Source organism: Peromyscus eremicus, chromosome 10 (assembly GCF_949786415.1).
Source record: "Peromyscus eremicus chromosome 10, PerEre_H2_v1, whole genome shotgun sequence".
Classification (NCBI taxonomy): Eukaryota; Metazoa; Chordata; class Mammalia; order Rodentia; family Cricetidae; genus Peromyscus; species Peromyscus eremicus.
The window spans coordinates 95278340-95297699 of record NC_081426.1 but is presented as its reverse complement, the minus strand read 5'-3'; the positions used below and the strand labels follow the sequence as shown (position 1 = coordinate 95297699).

The window sequence follows — 19360 nt, the reverse complement described above, 5'->3', positions numbered from 1 at the left end:
CGCCATCCATGTCCTCATCTGACAGAGTATGGATCAGGACACATCTCCCAAACAGGAGGCAAGAAATGTTCTTCCACTCCGAGGCTCCCTGAAGGTGTGCAGGGTCCCCAAGGATGCTCTCAGCTCTGCTTTGAGTCTCTTTATAAAACTGCATCTGGAATGTTTGTACACAGATGACCTCAGTGCAGGTAGATGCTACAGAATGGATAGACCAGCTGGCGTCCCTCCGTGTAGAGGATCAGGGAGGTGTGACAGACTAGAGCTGCTTGCACTTTCTCATGTCACCAGGATCATGGACCGTTCCGTGCAGTTTGACACACCTAAGATTAGAGCAGGAGCTCTGGGCTTCATGAAGAGTGAGTACGAAGTGAGGAGAGAACAGAAACTCTAGACACTAATCTGAGTTGTCGTGACCTCTCAAAAGCAGACGCGACTGTCTTAGTTCAATAAGACGAAGCCTAATTGTCTCCATTTTCTCCATTAGAATTTCCTGCTCTTGTTCCCTTCCCCCGGGTTCTAGGTGCATTTCTTTCACATTGTTGCAAAGTTTTCTGTGCTGTGGCTATTTTGTGCGCATAGGAAGAGAGGGCGCATACTTGAGTGTGTTCTCAAATGCAGTGTAACTACCAAAGATTATCAAACCCTGATTACAGAATTCTTTCACGGGAGCTTCCGCCAGTCCACTTAGCCTTCCCAACTCACATCAGCCCCCCACTGAGTTCCCTTTTGAAGCTCATAACACTCAGCTTTGTGTGTATTTTCCTGTGTGAATTGGTTAAAGAATTGAGGGTGAACTCTTCAAACTACTGTTTGGTTTTCTTAGAGATTGTTGCATTCTGCCTGTCAGATTTCTCTAAGGGACAGTCTTTGTTGCAGTTTGCCTTGGATCTTTTCTCTAGACTACCAACGACAATCTAACTATAAAAATTTTGCAGGATTATTTTTTTTATTTGTGGGATGGTAGCTTAAACCTTTGATCCCCCTGCCTCAGTCTCCCAAGTGCTGGATTACAGTTGTGCATTATTACCACATCTGGTTTGTAATTATTGTCGTTTCTAAGCTATAAGTGATCCTAAAGGTTTTCATTTTCTACCTTTTTGGTTTTCTTTTCTGTTTTTCAGCCTAGAAGAAACTAGACAATTTAGCCAGGGGTCTTTCAGATGTTTGGGCTGTGTTCTCCTCACATTCTGAGGGGCTTTTATTTCTTCCTGCTTTTACTGGCTTCTGGTTGTCTGCATCCTCCCTTCTGTGAAGTTTACTCAGGTGGAGAAAAAGGGAGAGGAAGGCTTCTGAGGATTAGGTTAGCCTGGGCTCATGGGACTCTTTATGCCTGCCAAATGGGGGGGGGGAAGCAGTATTGAGTATTTTTCTTTTAATTTCCCAACCATAGTGTGAATTCTTCTTTGCCAAATGGCTTTGGGACTTTGCCTGGGACATCTGTGCCAGAGTTAAAGATTCATCTTGGCCAGACATGGCCACATATTGAAGAAGGAGCCGTTTCCAGGAAAACTCAGAGCTAAGCTTCTTAGAAATCTTTCCTTGATTGTTGGAGCCAGGCCTCAACACTTAGACCATCTGGGAAACTTTGGACCCGAGCACCAATATCTGTTTCATAAATCATCTCATTTCATAAGCTTAAAAAGATTCTTGTTTGTTTGAGATATATATTTACTGATTTTATACATTTTGAGTGAAGCTTTTGCATATTCCGGGCTTTAAGAAAAAGTGTATGCTTCAGGATTGGCTGCACAGGAGGGAAAGCCTCGATGTCCCTGGAGATGACAGTTGCTATTCTTTGGGCCTTAATGGTTCTCAGTGAGCCAGCAGGGACACCCTGTGCGACCACTCGCTGTTAGCGAGCCCGGGAAGCTTTGTAGTTTGCAGGTGCTGCTGCTGCCTCCTGCTCTTCCTCTTCACAGCGTGCTTTTCCCTGTCCCATGCTTTCAGGGAGTGCTGCAGTCTCGATATCTGCCTCTGCTCTGCTTCAACGGCATCTCTTGTTTCTAGTGGTTATCAATCTGTTTCTAGATGAAGACAGTGACTCCAGAGTGTGCTGTGTCTGAACAACCAAGGGACACATTATTTTGCTGTAGCTGTGGTTGACATCACAGTTCATTTAGGACTTTGATTTGGTGCCGTGCTTACTCCAAGTCTAAAAATGGTCCTGTGTACAGAAATAGCTCCTGACAGTTTGAGAATTGCTTGAGTTTTTGTATTTTGCTGCAAATTAACTAGCTAAACCCCTTTGAACTTAGCAGTTTCTTCAGCCTCTTGTTTCATCATTTGGGTTACATATGCATCTACAGATGGGCTACAGGGAGTGTTGCTGCCTGCAGCATACTGAAAACAGTACTCAATTCAAGATGCATCTTTTTTTGTGTAGCTTGTTTTGGAAATTAAGACAGACACACTCAATAGTTAACAAGCAATACTATTATATGTATATGTGCTGTGGGAATCTGCTGGAGTCCAGCTCCGACCTGTTCCCACCTTTCAAAGGGTTCTTAGGTAGAGGAGAGAGGAATGAGGAAATATTAGGTAGAAAGATAGAAAGAGAAGATAAGAAAGAGAGACACAAGATCATTCCAGGAGGGCCCTGGGTCAATACCCAACAGCCCAGAGGTTTATTCAAAAGGGCCCCCTTTCAAGATCAAAGCACACCATACAGCCAAGTGTAGACCCTTCAAAACACCTGGTAGCCACGCCTGTGGCCAAATCATCCCCTTATACAGCCCTGCTGGGTAAAGCAAGCCCAGATTCTGTGACCTTGAGTAAGATCTCACTAGGTAGCCTCTGTGGGCCACCACAATGTGCAAACTATTTGTAGAATAATATGATTTGCAGCATCAAGAAATGGAGAATTAAAATATTCTACTGGCATTTAGAATGTACTTACTATAAGCTAAGGCATGGGTTATAACTTGGGCACTCTAATAAACAAAATTGGTTCTTGATTGTTCCCTGGAAAGAAGGCAGAGATGAAAGTATGTCAGCAGCCATGAAGATTCAAGCAGTCGTGTTTTTATGCTGTGCTCTGGTGGGTGTACAAACTCAGATGTGTGCAGGAGCCATCGGAGGCCAGAGGAGGGCGCTGGATCCTCTGGAGCGGCAGCTACAGGGGGTTGAGAGCTGCCATGTAGGTGCTGGGAACCACGCTCTGGTTCTCTGCAAGGGCAGTAAGTGCCACTAACCGCTGAGCCGTCTCTAGCACCCCGGTTTTCTTTTCCACGGAGGCTGTATATCATCACTGTTTATTCTGTCTGATCTCTGGGCTTCGTGTCTTTGGAAATCCCCTTTGTGTAGCAGCAGCAGGAGGAAGGCAGCTCCTCTGGGCAGCCCCTCTCCTCCCTCTCAGCTGTTTGCTTTGGCAGAGCTCACCTGACTTTGTGGAGATTGGACTTCATGCGGGAGAGAAGAAAGTCCTTTCTGTGTGGGCCCAGGGGAAGAACTCGCCCCTGGAAGATTCTGTTCTGTGATTTCAGCTTAGTTTTCTGGGTTGGAGGATAAGGAATCCCCGAGGGAAGGTAATTGTTATTCCGGTGTTTTCCAGTTTGGCATAAACGAAAGCGTGGTGTTTACTTTGTTAATTGTTATTCCCGTGTTACCAGTGTGGGGTAAACGAAAGCGTGGTATTTACTTTGTTAATTGTTATTCCCGTGTTACCAGTGTGGGGTAAACGAAAGTGTGGTGTTTACTTTGTTCCATCTTTAGTGGGAGAGCCATGCTTTAGTTTAGATTAGTGGGACTGGCTATATGACACAGCCCCTAGGTAGTAAAACAGTGGCTGGGCATCAGCAGCTCTTAGCTCAACCTTGTATGGCGTCATATACATGGATTTGTAGCCGTCTTATGGCGCTCCTGGCAGTGAGTTGTGAAGTGTCTGGGTGCTGGGAAGTCAGTGCTAAGCTCTCTCCTTGCTTTCTGTTGTCTCCTAGGTTACGCTGCATCTGAACCCCATTTCTGCAGTGCACATTCACCACAAGCCTGTTGTGTTCCTGCTCAACTCCCCACAGCCCCTGGTCTGGCATGTGAAGGCAGAGAGACTGGCCACCAGTGTCCCAAGAGTTTTCTTGGTAAGTGCTCAACACCCTTTCCCGAGATGCTCCCAGTGCAAGGTCATAATGACTCTCAATTTTTGCACGACATTTTGTTTCTTAAGGCACTATTTTGCTATGTAACTGAGACTGGCCTCAAACACTCAGTCCTTCTGTCTCAGAGTCCTGAATGCTGGGATTATAGTTGTGTATAGCATGCCCAGTTTGCAAAACTTTTTGAAAAAACAATTATTTTCGTTAAAGTGATACCAAAGAGTAGTACACTTTTATGTGTGCATGTGTGTGTGGGGGGGATGTTTGGATAGCGTAGGAAAGAATTCACAGATGCCACATGTGTTCTGTGGAGGCTGAGTCGGGTCTCGTTTGCACAGTGGTGCAGAACTCGGTGTCATACTCTGTGTGGCCTGAGTCCTGGTGTCCCCTTCCGCCTTGTGGCATTAAGAGTACTATCAAAGCTGTAAATAGCCTCTGCTGTGTGGTCTCTGGCCACAAAATAAATACACACAGGCCCATTTCTGTTTGTATATAACTCAGGCCTCGTTTCTGATATGAGGAACTGTTTGTTGACAAAGTGACACAGTGAGCTCCAACATGAAGTCATTTGTATTTTACTTTTTAAAAAAGCTGGAGCCCAGCTCTTGCAGACTGGTCCAAATATTACCTACTGTTTGTAAATCATGTCCTTTGGAGTCTGCCAGAACGTTCGACTTTGATAGTTGTGGAGAAATAGATGGGTTGTTGGGATGAAATGTTTGGGGTGTGATATCATGTCTGATGAGCAGCCGTGCTGCGACTCGGTGGTGATCTCTCACAGTCAATGTGGAAGCCTCGTGCTGTCCTTACTGCAGGCCCAGGCTCCCCAAACCTCACCTGTAAGCAGCGACCTCTTTTGCCCAATGAACTTTGCTACTCTAGTATAGTCTGTGGTTTTCTTGTCACTTGCATTTGAAAGACATTTTTAACCACGTGAAGGTATCTGCCGAATCAAATGAGGATCCATATAGAATAGGTGTGTAAAAATGGAGAGTAGGGTAGCTCTTATCTGTAGTAAAAGGCTAACTATTAAATACATGTGGAAGAAATGATGGAGTTAGAATATCGTTTTGCAAACATCATGGTGTAAGTTGATCAGACAAGAATCTTTAGCAGATGTTAGGTCCAGTGTTACTGATGTTACTGAAAGAGGAGAGATTTTGACAGTATGTTCAGATACTCTCGAAATACTTTTCCCACAAATTATTTTTTAATTAGAGAAGAAAAATTGCAACTATAGACACTGGAGAATCTTCATGAGTGCTTTAAGTTAAGTGATCAGAATTAATGACACCAGCATGGGGCAGATAGACATTGTATGTCTGTAAATGAGAAAGAACAAAGCATCCCTCATGTCTTAGTCAGGGTTAATATTGCTGTGATGAAACACCATGACCAAAGCAACGTGAGGAGGAAAGGGTTTATTTGGTTTACACTGCCATATCACTGCTCATCATCAAAGGAAGTCAGGACAGGAACTTAAACAGGACAGGAACCTGGAGGAGGAGCTGATGCACAGACCATGGAGGGGTGTTGTTTACTGGCTTGCTCCCCATAGCTTGCTCAGCCTGCTTTCTTATAGAACCCAGGATCACTAGCCTAGGGATGGCATCACCTATAATGGGCTGGGCCCTCACCCATCAATCACTGGTTAAGAAAATTCCCTACAGCTAGATCTTATGGAACATTTTCTCAGTTGTGGTTCCATCCTTTTAGATAACTTTAGATTGAGTCAAGTTGACCTGAAATTAGCCAGCACACCTTATGTTGCAATACTGCCAGAAATGTGTGCAGTCTGGATCTAATAATGATGAAACACTGGACAGAACCTAATGGAGCAATGTCCTATAGAACTAGCCAGTTCTCTAAAAAGTGAGTCTTACAGGGTTGGAGAGATGGCTCTGAGGTTCAGAACGCTGGCTGCTATTCAGTTCCCAGCACCCACGTAACTCCAGTCCCAGGGGACCTGGTGTCTTCATCTGACCTGCACGGGCACCAGACGTGCATGTGGGGCGTAGACATACATTCAGGTAAAACATCATCACACATAAAATAAAATAAAACAATTTTTAAAAAACTTTTCTAAAAAAGTGAGTCACACAATCCTAGAAAAAAAATATACAGAATCTAGCCAATAATATAGGTCTATATGTAAACCAAGGTACATGTGGTACAGTATAACATCTAGGAAAGAGAGGGAAAAAGACTACATATCGAGATGAGGAGGGACTGAATGCAGATAACGGATGGGAGTTATGAATGAGGATGTAAAGCTAATTGTTTTTGTAGTTCTAATGCTGCTGTGGAATTTTTGTTCTTCATAGTGTGTAGGTGCATAAGCATAGACTTGATAGTGAAGGTGTAAGGTCCAATGTGGCACTCCATGGCTTCAGAATCACCATTCAAACTGCATAGAAGTTCTTTGAGATGTATAGACATTGTGTCTGATTAATTTTTGTCTGTGAATTTTTTTTAGCTTGCAAGGCTTTTTCTTATAATAAAGTTTATAAAATTTAAAAAATATTTTTAAAAAGTGAATCATGAAAAGCCAAGAAAGACTGGAGACCATCCTAGGCTGAATAAAACAAACAAACAAGAACCAGGTGATCTTGCTGCATGGTAGGTTAGGGATGGCAGGTGAAGTTAGAACTCAGTCCGTTGACTCCAGTATCAACCCTTATTTCTTGCCTTTGATAGCTGCACTGTGGTAGAGGAGACACCCTTCCTTGGGAACAGGCTTAATGGTACGGGGTAAACAGTTTGGAAAAAGTCCATGCAAGCTGTGAGAAACTGTGGCTGTAGTTAGAGAAAACTGGAGTCTTTTGTAGGATGCTTACCATTTTGCTGTACATTTAAAACAATTTCAAAAGGAAGCACTTGACATCTCTATCATCTTATCTTTTTCTTTTCTTTTCTTTCTTTCTTTTTTTTTTTTTTTCAAGACAGGGTTTCTATGTAGTTTTGGTGCCTGTCCTGGAACTCGCTCTGTAGACCAGGCTGGCCTCGAACTCATAGAGATCCACCTGGCTCTGTCTCCCGAGTGCTGGGATTAAAGGCATGTGCCACCACCGCCCGACTTCATCTTATCTTCTATCATCCATCCATCTGTCTGTCTGTCTGTCTGTCTGTCTGTCTATCCATCCATCCATCCATCCATCCATCCATCCATCCATCCATCCATCTATCTATCTATCTATCTATCCATACATGCATACATATATATGGTGAAAGTTATTAAGAGGTTAATTTGTGCCTTGACATTAAATGTCTAGTTTATTTTACATGTTATCATGCACACCATAGGAAGCATGTGATAGTAAGATAGTCCTTCCATTTTGCTCCTTCCTCTCTGTGGTCCCGGGAATCAGCTCAGGTCACAGGTGTGGTGGAAGATGCTGTTACTCACTAGCTAGCTTTCCAGAACTAATTGTGCCTTTTTGTGGAGACAAGAGCTCACTGTGTACATTTTGTAGACCAAGATGGTCTTGAACTCATAGGATTGATGTCCTCTGCCTCCTGAGTACTGACATTAAAGGCACGCACCACCACCATGCCTGGCAGCTTTTTGAAAAAAGACTTAAAAATCTTGCTATTTTACATTTAAAGGACTAGAGCCATGATAATTAGTGGCTGTTGTTGTTATTATTACTTTGATTTAGTACCCAGTGCCTTTCAGGAATTGCACCAAGAACTTTAATACTTTATCTCATTTTTTTTTCTCACTATAGCCCCAGGGTTACTCCTTTCTATAGATGATTTAGAGGCTTAACAGTGGCCCAAATCACTAGGCTAATTTCTGGCAGGGCTTGGATTGAAACCTAAGTTAGGACCCACTCTACAGCACATGTGCTGAATTTCCACCTTCATACTTAGTCACACCAGCCCTCTGTAATTAAACTTATTTATGATAGGCAGAAGGCTCTTACAAAGTCATATACACATTCACTCTACCTACAGTAGTCCAGTGCTGCAGAAACTACCTGTGCATAGCTGATTAATTTTAAAAACTCTAAGCTGAGGTTAGTGGCACAGGCCTATAATCCCAGCTACTCTGGAGGCTGAGGCAGGAGAATCACAAATACTGAGCTATTTAGTAAAGCCAAAGCTGGTTTTGTCAACTTAGGCCCTTTGTCAAACTTTTTGAAAAGTGAAAAGAGAGCCACTGGTTAGGTAGAGCATTTATATAGCGGGCATGAGGCCCTGTGTTCAATTCCCAGAACCAAAAGAAAAATTTTAAATCCAGTTCTTGCACTTAGCACCTTTCAGGTCCTTGGGAGTTTCTGGAAAGCATTTACCACCACGGTAGCCAGGATGGCAGGGGATGATGTGGTGAGCAGAGGCTCTGCCTAGACAGCTGTGGTCCAGGCAGCAATTGAGAAGATCAGTCTCTGCAGACCTGACTTTTCCCAGCTGTAATTGGGAATAATGGCAGTCTTACACTGTAGAAGCAAACACTATCTTGATGTGAGGAAACTGCGTATAAAATGTCGAGTGTAGTCCCGGCCACTGCTAAGTTTAACATTTGCTGTTTCTGCTGTAATTGTCAGAGCAATGAGTACTTGGGAAAGATGTTAAATGAACAGTTGACAGTGTAAAGTAACTGTTGGATGGCTCTGGACTTAAAGTTCCCATTTCTCTGGGCTGTGGGTTCCATGCACAGTGTGGCCACACACACTGCAGTTTGCTTACTCTTGTTGGATTCTGTGGTCGGCCACTCTGTGAGATTTAAAGGAAATTATCTTTGTTATTATTTATTTACTTTGTGAGCTGTAAGAACTCCATTTGACTATTAGTTGAAAATACACTAATGAAGAAGATAATTTTAGTATATGACTTAAAACATCAACCTTATTTAGAGTTAATTCCATGTAAGGACATGTCAGAGGGAGAGGCAGCTGTGGGAGAAGTTACTAATTGAAATCCCTGGACACTCAAGCTCTGCTTCCTTTGGCCTTCTGTCTGCTCATTCTCCGTGGCTCGGGTAGTCGGCCGACATCCGCTGCTCAGCCAGGTCAGGGTACCACAGGTGGTTTGAGATGGCTCACAAGCTGGGAAACCCCCTTCTCCCCAGTGCCTGTAATGAGTTAGGGTCCCTCCTCCATATCACAATCTTTGTGATGATAGAAAACCAAGGGTTCAGTTTGTCTGAACATGAAGTGTTTCTCCAAGCACTTGAGTAGCCCAGAGGCTCCGTAGAAACTGAGCCCTACGATTACTCAGTGGGCCAAGAACTGCCTTGGAGAGAGGATGGGTCCATTGACCCTCAGTCCAAGATACATGTGTTCTGGTGCCCTTGTGACATGTAATGGTGAAGGGGTCACATGACTGTCTCCAAGCTTTCTTTTCTGGTAGAATTATAATATTTTAGTGGTTATTAATTTTTATTGGGCATGATGATGTGTAGCTAGAGTTTTCCTGCCTGGCCCACGGTCAGGACAAATCTCTCTCACCTGCCAGTCCCACAGCCGCTCAGACCCAACCAAGTAAACACAGAGACTTATATTGCTTACAAACTGTATGGCCGTGGCAGGCTTCTTGCTAACTGTTCTTATATCTTAAATTAATCCATTTCTATAAATCTATACCTTGCCACATGGCTCGTGGCTTACCGGCATCTTCACATGCTGTTTGTCATCATGGCGGCTGGCAGTGTCTCTGACTCAGCCTTCCACTTCTCAGCTTTATTCTCCTCCTTGTCCCGCCTATACTTCCTTCCTGGCCACTGGCCAATCAGTGTTTTATTTATTGACCAATCAGAGCAACACATTTGCCATACAGACCATCCCACAGCAATGATGAGGAAAGTTTGGGTCATGGCATCTACCTGCTAATTTAAATCAAGAAGTCATGGTTGTTTTAACTGCCTAAAGCTTGTGTAATTAGTTAGAAAGACTTGTGTCTCATTTGCTGATTTCTAAAATATAAAATATATTTATTTTTCTGTTATTATTACACTCTCTGATAGAGGCATCTGCCTTTTGTCAATTCCTTGTTCCTAATTCCACAGCACAAACAAGAAGTGTGTCAGATGCAGAGGGGTCGAGGTGGGGGTGGGGAGACTTAGTTTCCCTTGCAAATGCAGTTACTTTTCCAGTTGTTCTGATTACTGAGCAGCTAGGAATGGATGAAGTGTTTGAAGGTGCATGTCAAGTCACATACAGGCACATGCATGATGAAGTTGTCATGGCCTTACAATATATTCTGGGTGGACCAGAGACTATTCAGTAAATCAGGGTTGTCCCTGGGTGAAATCAGAAAGAAAAGTAATCCTGTCTCAGGGGTGGAGATGTAGCTCAGTGGTAGAGCACTTGCCTGGGATGCACAAGTTCTAAGTTTGATCCCCAATACTTTGTGTAACTGGGTGTGGTGATATGTGCTGTTGTCCCAGATAGAAGCAGGAGGATCAGAAGCTAAGGTCACCTGGGCTATATGAGACCCTGTCTCAAAAGTGCATGAGTGTGAGTGTGTGTGTGTGTGTGTGTGTGCGTGAGTGTGAGTGTGTGTGTGAGTGTGTGTACGTGCATGCTATAATTTGAATAAACATTTCTCCAAGGACAAGACACAAATGACTGAAAAAGCATATAAGACGCCGAACGTTACTGAATATTAGGGAAAATCCACCAACCACAGCACTGCCCACCTCCATGATAAAACAGAGAGAAACCAGCAAGCGTTGTTAGGGTTTGGAGAAATCGAAAGATACACACAATCCTAGTGGGAATGTGACGTAGCTCTTTATACAATCGTCTGAGGTCTCCACCCACAAATATCCAAGGTAAAGTTATTTGTAATAGCTTTAATAAGCGTAGAAGCAACCCAGATGTCGACTGATAGATATAAATAATGAAGCAGGTATACAGAGACTATTTTTTGACTATAAAAAGAAAAGTGTCTGACCCATACCACATCATAGATGGACCTTTAAAACATGCTCAGTGACACATAAGCTGCATAAAGTCTGATTCTCTTGAAATGACCAGATAATCTATAGAGACTGGAAGTCATGGCCGGGGCATGCGGGGGAGGGGAGTGTGGACTGACAATGATGTGAGATCCCCTGGAACAAAGTGTGGAGAAATCCTGTAGTGGTGAATATACCACACTCTTTAGAATATATTAAAAGCACTGGATGAGCCAAGTATTGGTGGCGCACGCCTTTAATCTCAACACTGGGGAGGCAGAGGCAGGTGGATCTCTGAGTTCGAGGCCAGCCTGGTCTACAGAGGAAGTTCCAGGATGGCCAGGGCTATACAGAGAAACCCTGTCTTGAAACACAAACACACAAAGATAATAAAGATAATTCTGGTATATCATTTAAAGTCATTAGAAAACAGCAACAACAAGAACAAAACAAACCTCCTGCAATATTCTTTGAAAGGATCAGTACACGAGCCGGGTGTGTGTCTGTGTGGTAGAGTGCAAGGCCCTGGGTTCCATTCCAAGCACAGCCAAACCAACAATGTAACTGCACAAAAATCAATGGTCAGGACTCAGGCAGTGCGGGGAGCTGACCTTGAGCCTTGTGTATGCTAAGCACGTGCTCAGTTGCTGAACTATACTCTCAGCTCCAAACTAGATTTCTTGAAACTCCAGTGTCTTTGTGCTTTATTCCTTGCATCTATCTGAGGTGGGGACTTTGTTTGCTTGTTTTAATCTTGTAGGCCAGCAAGGTGGCTCAGTGGTTAAAGGCACTTGCTGTACAAGGCTCCTCACGGATTTTGATCCCCAGAACCCAAAAAAGGATAGCAAGAGCTAATTCAACAGAGCTGTCCTCTGACCTCCATACATGTGCCCTGCCCCACCGATAACTATTATTTGTTATTATAGATAATTATTTGCTACTATATTAAATACATATAAATATTATATACATATCATTATAATTACTATTGTTAGGGTCATCTTAAGCCTTGCTTTATACTCCAAACCTGAACTCTGTTTTTCCTTCAGACTTAGAGTCTAACATAAGCAGAAATTTTCAAGATGAGAGCCTAGTGGCCTGTGCACACCTTCAATCCCAGCACTTGGGAGTCAGAAGCAAGAAAATCCAGAGTTCAAGGCAGCTTGCTACATAGTGAGGTCCTGTCTTTAAAAGTAAATACATTATGTGTATGTGTGTCTATGTGTGCATGTGTGTATACATAGACATACGTGAGTATGTATATATATATATATGTATATATGTATATGTATACACCAGTATAGGTACACACACACACATATATATGAGAGAGAGAGACCCTAGTGATCAACTCTTAACACCATGAAATGTCTGATCTAGAAGCCACATCTAGACTATTTTAGACTTAGCTGTTTTATATGCTGGTTATAGCGGGAACTGGGGGATATCTAAGATTAGGAACGTCCCTAGGAAGAAGCAGCTTCTTCCAGTGTTATACTCTCTTGGGATTACTGTTCTGTGATTTCTTTTTTTTTCCAGCCATTTATCATTAAGATCAGGAAAGAAAAATGTGGATATCTTTGGCAGCCAGACGGACAGTGGGAGGGTAGATGTTGGTCTCACAGTCCAGTGACCAGAGTTTGGCATATAAAAATGCAGGCTTCCAGTTAAAGTTGAATTTCAGATAAACACTAAATAATTTGCTTAAGTACGCCTGTGTAGTATTTTGGACATAATTATACTAACAAAATTTATTATGTATAAAGAATTATACATTCTTTATCTGAAAATTCAAGTTTAATTTGGTGTCCTATATTTTTTTTTCTGGTAACCTGGGTTTTTGCATTTTAATCTCCTCAGCATAAGTACTAGTCCTGGTTCCCCGACTAACCAGTTAGTTATACATCACTGTACATGGTGGTGACCTACACAGGCCTCAGTTCCTGTATCTAAGATAAAGGATTTGGATTAAGCTGAGCTCCTCCCAGTTTTCAACCCTGGCTTTAACAATGCAGTCACTAGATACTGTATCCTAATTTAATTCGAAACAGGAACTAGCAATCTGAACCCTGCCCTCCTCAGCAAATCCAAGTAAATATCAAGGCATGGCAGTTGGAATAAGTGAGGGAAAACGAACTTTATTCTTTGGCTTTAGATTAAAAACAAATCAAAACTTAATCCTAATGAAAAATGTAAATTAATACCAGGAACACACTGAATATTTTAAAAACAGCTCTGCATGTCCAAAGGGGGAAGGGTGGTTAAAAAAAAAAAAATCCCTGTTGCCAAAATCTGGTTTATTCTTTTTACTTGAACTGGAGGGGTGGGACGGCCAAGGATTTTGGGTCTCTGCCACCAAACCACAGGCCGCTCTCTGGTCCGCACTGCAGTTTGGATGCCTGACAAGACTCAGTGAAAACAAGTGCTATTTGTTTTCCTGTGCTTAGTATTTAACTGGAAATCAAAAGGCTAAATTTCCAATCAGTTGTTAAACAGCCCCAGATGTGAGCTCAGGGCTGTACAGAGGGACAGTGAGGCCTCACCCAGCGCATGCCCAGCTAGTACCTTTTCACAAAGCCAAGCGATGTGCAGCTGAGGGTTGCTGTGTCCAGAAATGCCAGAGAACAACTCGGACAGCCAAGCTTACATGTGGAGGAGGGAACTTAAAAGTCAACAACAACAACAACGAACTCTGTGTTCTATTGTATTGATTTAAAAATCTGGATTAAAAAAGAAACAAAAAAAACCAGCTTTCCAACATCCTTCTTTGGCAGCTCTGCTCCCATACGTGAGAACCCACAGAATTAGCATACCTTCTATGATGTTTTATGTATGAACTGTTCATTGACTCAGCATCCACTTTTCTGCCTGTGTGCTTGGGTTGAGTGGCCCATGAAGAATTCAGTGAGTGACGTGTGAATCACCTGCCCTCAGGGAGCTTTCTTATGGTCACCAGAGCTAGCTAGAAAATTGGGAGTTGAGGTTCAGTATAAAAATATACCCCTTTTTAGACCACAGAAATTGGAGAAAATGAGAATTGTCCTCTTGCCCATGCAGCTGAGGTAGCAGCCTCCATGCGGCAGGCTTTAGGGAGCGGCAGATGGTTGAGGAGCTGTGAACAAGCACAGCTTTCCACCCCTGTATGCTAAGGGGTCTGACTATACCATTTTGGCTTTCTCAGTGAGCTCTTTCCCCAAATAAATTCTCTTTTGAAGGCAGATTAAATAAACGCTTCCAGGTTGGTGGTGGTTCTTTTCAGTATCTCTGGTGGAATGACTCATTGTGTCCTGAGGAGGTTCCAAGTGGTTGTGTACCATACATTTCTTGTCAAGAGGCTGCTTATCTGTTGGTTTTGTGGCTTGTCCCTAAGAGCCTTAATTATATAGGGCTTGATCCTTTCATGAGCTGGGGTCAGTCAACTACCATATTTCCTAGGAATGAGTTTCTGCCCCTTTTGTGGTAAGAGAGCTCTTCCTAAATGTCACTGTGGCATTTAGGACATTGGAGAGAGTCCAGTTTCAGCCGGTAACCTGGTCCAGAGAGAGTTTATAGAAGCCGTCCTAGGGTTTATACTAACATGCTGGGCAAGGCAGTGAATGCTGCCGGTGGATGAGTAGCCCGGGGCCTTGGTTTGCCCTCTCGTACTTTTCTGAGGAAGACATCCTGTCCAGGAGGACTCATACCAGTGTGGACTTTTCCTGGCTCTGCTTGGTGTCTTGTGTCATGTCTGTGTGTAGGCACAGCCCCAGCCCTGTGAAGGCTTTGCTTTCATTCAACAAATTGAGGTTAAATAAACTTGAGTACATTGAAGGGAAGATTGGTTTTTCCTTGTGTCATCCAAGGAAGTTCTTTAAAGCTTTGGAATAAAGCTAATCTGGTGATCTAATGCACCTACCCTTCCCAAGCTTTGGGCAGTTGTTTCAAATGTTAATCTCTGGTACTGTGGCTAGCATGGTGGACAACCTCCCGAGAGCTATTTGGTAAGAAAAATGAGTGTTTTGTTAAGGGAAGTTGCAGAATGTTTTATTTTCATATAATGGGAAGAGGGAAAACAAAAACAAACAGACAAACAAAACAACCTGTCTCCCCGAGGCTCTGGGATGCTGATGTGGAAGCCCTCGGCTGTGCCTGGGTGCAGACGGTGATGCTGTGGTGAGGTTCCTAGAGCTGCTTGCCCAGCCCATCTCAGGGAAGGACTCAGAATGGCCTGTCCCCTTCCTGGGTACAGATTGTCCAGATTATTTGAGATAATGTGTTTTTGGATCTCAGAGGCTTGTCCTCTATCTGGCTTAGAAGTAACTCATTACATTTATGTGTAGGCAGAGTTGGTATTCTAAACCCTGCTTTTGCCGTTGGTTCCCAATACCTGATTCCAGATGGAGTCTGTGTTGCAGATACGAATGGCTAATGGTACCCATGATGGGGAGTTATCATTATGCCGTTGGGATTGTGAGTGACAGTCAAAGCTAGAGACTCATGCATCTGCCACCTCTGGCAAAAGCCTACAGTGATGATTGTCCGTTTGATCTCTAGTCCCTTTATCTTCTTTATCCTTAAGAAAGTGTTCTGAGAATTCTAGAGTGCCAAGGGATATGGTCAGCATTGCTTGAATGCAGGTAAAAGAAATCCCTTTCTAGAAGGCCCGAGTTCTGCTCCAGTGAGGGACAAACCATGCCTATGAACCTCAAGGTCAATCACACAGCCTTTGTGACCTGTCTGGAGGATATGCAATGAAAACTGACAAGTCTGCATCAGTTGCTGAATGATTCAAAGTAGTTACATATATGACTTTATTTGGTCTCTGTAACATGTCTGTGATGTAGGTGCCGTTATTAGCACCATAAAATTCTTTATCTTACCACATGATACAGGGGTTTTAAAGGTAATATTCATGCAGGTATCATTTATCTTTATATTAAGATGGAATTAAGGCAAAGAGGTGGACAGACAGCTCCTGGACAGTGGTTATAACACATAAAGTGTCAAGAGCTTGACAAGTGTTAGCAAAAATACTCTTTAGAACAGTAGAGTGGGCCTTGTCAGGGAAGCCACACTGCCTGATGGGAAGACATGGCTACGATGTCATCTGTAACTCTGGTGTCTAGCATGGAACCACGAATGGCTATACCAAGATTGGGACTTCAGGTCAGGTAAGTAAAGGCCTCATTTTAACAGTGTCCGTTGTAAATGACTTCAAAACTGGGGTGTAGGCCTTGCAGTATTCCACTTGGCCAGGGGTTTAGAAACTGTCTCTTTGACCTCTTCCCCAAGTACACTTTTCCTCTGGGCTCCTGGTTGGACTGTTTTTGGATCAGCTCCATTGGCTGCCTTGCTTAATTAGTATACATATATCCATAGCACCTTTGGGATTATTTTATCATTGAGTTTAAACGTGCTAGTTCAACTTTCTTAGCTTTGGCAGAGGAGACCATCCTGGTCATCTGCAGAGATTGTCAATTAAAACTAGAAAATGGGTGATGGGGGGGGCATACAAATCCAACTTGGAAGTTCCCAAAGGACACAAACCAGTTGTGTCTGGCTTATGGCCCCTTCTCTGTTGCTTCTCCCCAAGGAAATGTCCTTCAGGCCCTTTATTCCCTAACCATTCTTGGGTTTGGTTGCTCAGTGGGCCAGAATATACAGCTCCATTTCTCCTGGGGCTTGTATCAGCCATTCACAGAAACTATATTGGCCAAGGTTTCAGAGAAATAGACCCAGTAAGGGATATACACAAAGAGAGTTATTACAAGGAGTTGGCTTGCACCATTGTGGGGCAGGCAAAGAGAGTTGGAGATACAGAGAGAACTTTCTGGAAGGGATCCAACACCCATGAGCATGAGCTAAAGCTGACCCCCACAGCTGGAATGTCTTTTTCCTCAGGACAGCCCCCTTCTAGGCTCCTAAGGGCTTTCCACTGCCAGGACCAGGCCATCTTAATGACCTAGGACAGTCCCTTCCTTAAAGTCAGTCCATTTTGGACTTTAGTCACACCTACAGTACACCTTCCTAACAGCATGCAGGCGTGGGTATGGTGAATAATGGGACCGTAGCTATACAGGCCACCTACAGCTGTGGCAACACCTGCAAGGGAGCTTAAGGAAGGCAGGATTGATTTTTGTTCGGTTTGCCCGTCTATGACGAGGAAGGTATGGTGGCAGGAACACGAGTCAGCAGGTCGTGTGCAGCCGCGCTCAGGAAGCAGAGAGATGAATGCTGGCCCCCACTTGCTTTCTTCTTTGATTTGGCCCAGAGAACCCAGACCATGGATTGAGGATGATTCCTTTCACCTCAATAACCAGTCTAGAAAATCCCTCACACACATGCCCAGAGGGCTGTCTCCTGGTGATTCTAGACCCTGTTGAGCTGCCAGCGTTAGCCATCACGTAGCAGAGCTAAGCTTACATATAGAACGTGCCATGGTGTCTGTCTTCATACCCCACACTACACCACCTGGTTTCCTTGCAGTCTCTGTCCATTGTGGGTTCTAGTCAACCATTTTCAAGTCGTTGGGTACTTGGGGATTTGTGTTGACTCTAACTTGGTTTCCAGCCAGATAATTTGTGTCTGAAACAGTCATTTCTGCCTGTCCCTTCCCTTCTCTTTCCTCTCACTTTTCCTCAGGCAGCAGCGGAGGGAGAGTCAAAGAAACAATACCAAAGGCGAGAAGAGTCAGAAAAGGGCAGTGGCGCCTTTCGTAAAGCTTCCCGCTCGAGTCCCCTCTCTGCTTTCCTCAAAGTTTGCCCACCCAACCTTGGCAGCTGGCTCAGATCTTTGCTGATCTGGAGGCAGATTCCCTCACCAGAAGGAGATGGCCTTTCTGGAAAGTCAGTGCCCACTGTCCCACACCGGGAGAGCATGGTTTGGGGAGTCCAGCAGTTTTGATGTGTACGTGTGCTTTGCTGCACTGTGTCATCTGGCTCTTCAGGGCTCAGAGCTCCCTTCAGTTGTCAAACTGAAGTCAGACTCCATGTAGGATCTACTTAGCAAGAATTCACATCAAGGCTGTGTGACTGTTTCCTCCCAGTGTTCTGTTAATGTGGGGCCCAGAGTTGAAGGAGGTTGGACTCTACCCCACAGGGTCTGCCCGTTTGCTGACTGACTGCTCCCTAGTGCTGGGATAGGGAGAGCTCTGGCTGGAATGAGTCTTGGTTCTATTGTCAGCCCTACTGCCTACCAACTCTGTGGCTTGGGTAGGTCCTTCGCCTGCTTTGAACCTTTATTTCCTGTGAAATGGAGAGATTGCCAGCATGAACAAGGATGACCTCTATAAAGGCCATTCTAAGATCTTGTCTGCTGTCTGGCTTTTGTAAAATTCAGTTAGTACCCTTGAACTTGGCTTGGCACATTAGATGTAAAATAAAAAAGTCCTCCATAGTAAGAGGTTCCTAGAAGCATACATGGAGGGCAGCATCCAACAACAATTCTTCCATGTCCTCTGCCTTCGCTAATGCTCCCCCCTAAAAAAAAACACCCTTTAGGTGGCAAATATACTTTGAAATTAGGCTCAAATAACTCTTATTTTTATTTGTTTGTAATAGGATTTCACTATCAGTCCTAGCTGGCCTGGAACTCACTATTGTAGATCAGGCTGGCCTCAAACTCATGGGGATCCACCTGAGTCTGCCTCCCAAGTACTGGGATTAAAGAGTCACCATGCCTAGCTAGTCCCTCCTAATATCTTGTGGCAGTAGAAGGTGAGGAAGGGTCAACTCAGAAGCCTGGGGTGTTATGTTATAGGCTGAGGAGTATCTGGGCTAGCCTGGGGTTCTTAGCTGATTACTTTAGGGTGGGACGAAAGGGTGCTGTGCTAAAGCCTGACCTTCAGATCTTGTGTGAGATCTTCTGCCTCTCCTTGTATCCATGCGTCCTCACGTCTACCTCCATTCTTGTGCTGCTTCTGTGGGGGTTTGCACATCGCTTTCATGCTGTCTTATGTTCAGGTTTGGACGTGCTGGTATCCAGGGCAGCATCAGCATTTTCTTCATGCTGTGCACAAGCATGTGGAATATGAAGAGCACAGAGCTGCTCTCAATCCTCAACATCTTACATTTCAGGAAAAATTAAAACATCCCAAGATGGTCATGATGAATGTTTAGAGAAAAAATTAATAGTCAAGTATGTTCTAAGTCATTTTATTGGGAAAAAAAGTAATCTGGTTTAGGTTACAAAATAAAAACACCCAAGAATTAAAAAAAAAAGTTACATGAATTTGCATTTCCTGAATGCATGATTGGCAACTGCTGTAGTCATATGACTCAAAAATATGTAGCTTTGCAAGTTATGAATGTAGGTTCATGGGCATGGAAGTTATTATTTCTTTAGAATAAACCCTTTCAAAACAGCATTGAATCATGACATATGTTAATAGAAA

At 43.7% G+C, this 19360-nt stretch overlaps 1 protein-coding gene across 1 annotated transcript in view; it reads left to right on the top strand.

Annotated features, from left to right (window-relative positions):
- Tgfbr3 (transforming growth factor beta receptor 3) overlaps positions 1–19360 on the top strand; it is a 188255-nt gene that overhangs the window by 109189 nt on the left and 59706 nt on the right. The window contains exon 4 of the mRNA XM_059274900.1: positions 3936–4073. Within this exon, the coding sequence (XP_059130883.1) occupies positions 3936–4073 (138 nt within the window). The remainder of the gene's footprint in view (positions 1–3935; positions 4074–19360) is intronic.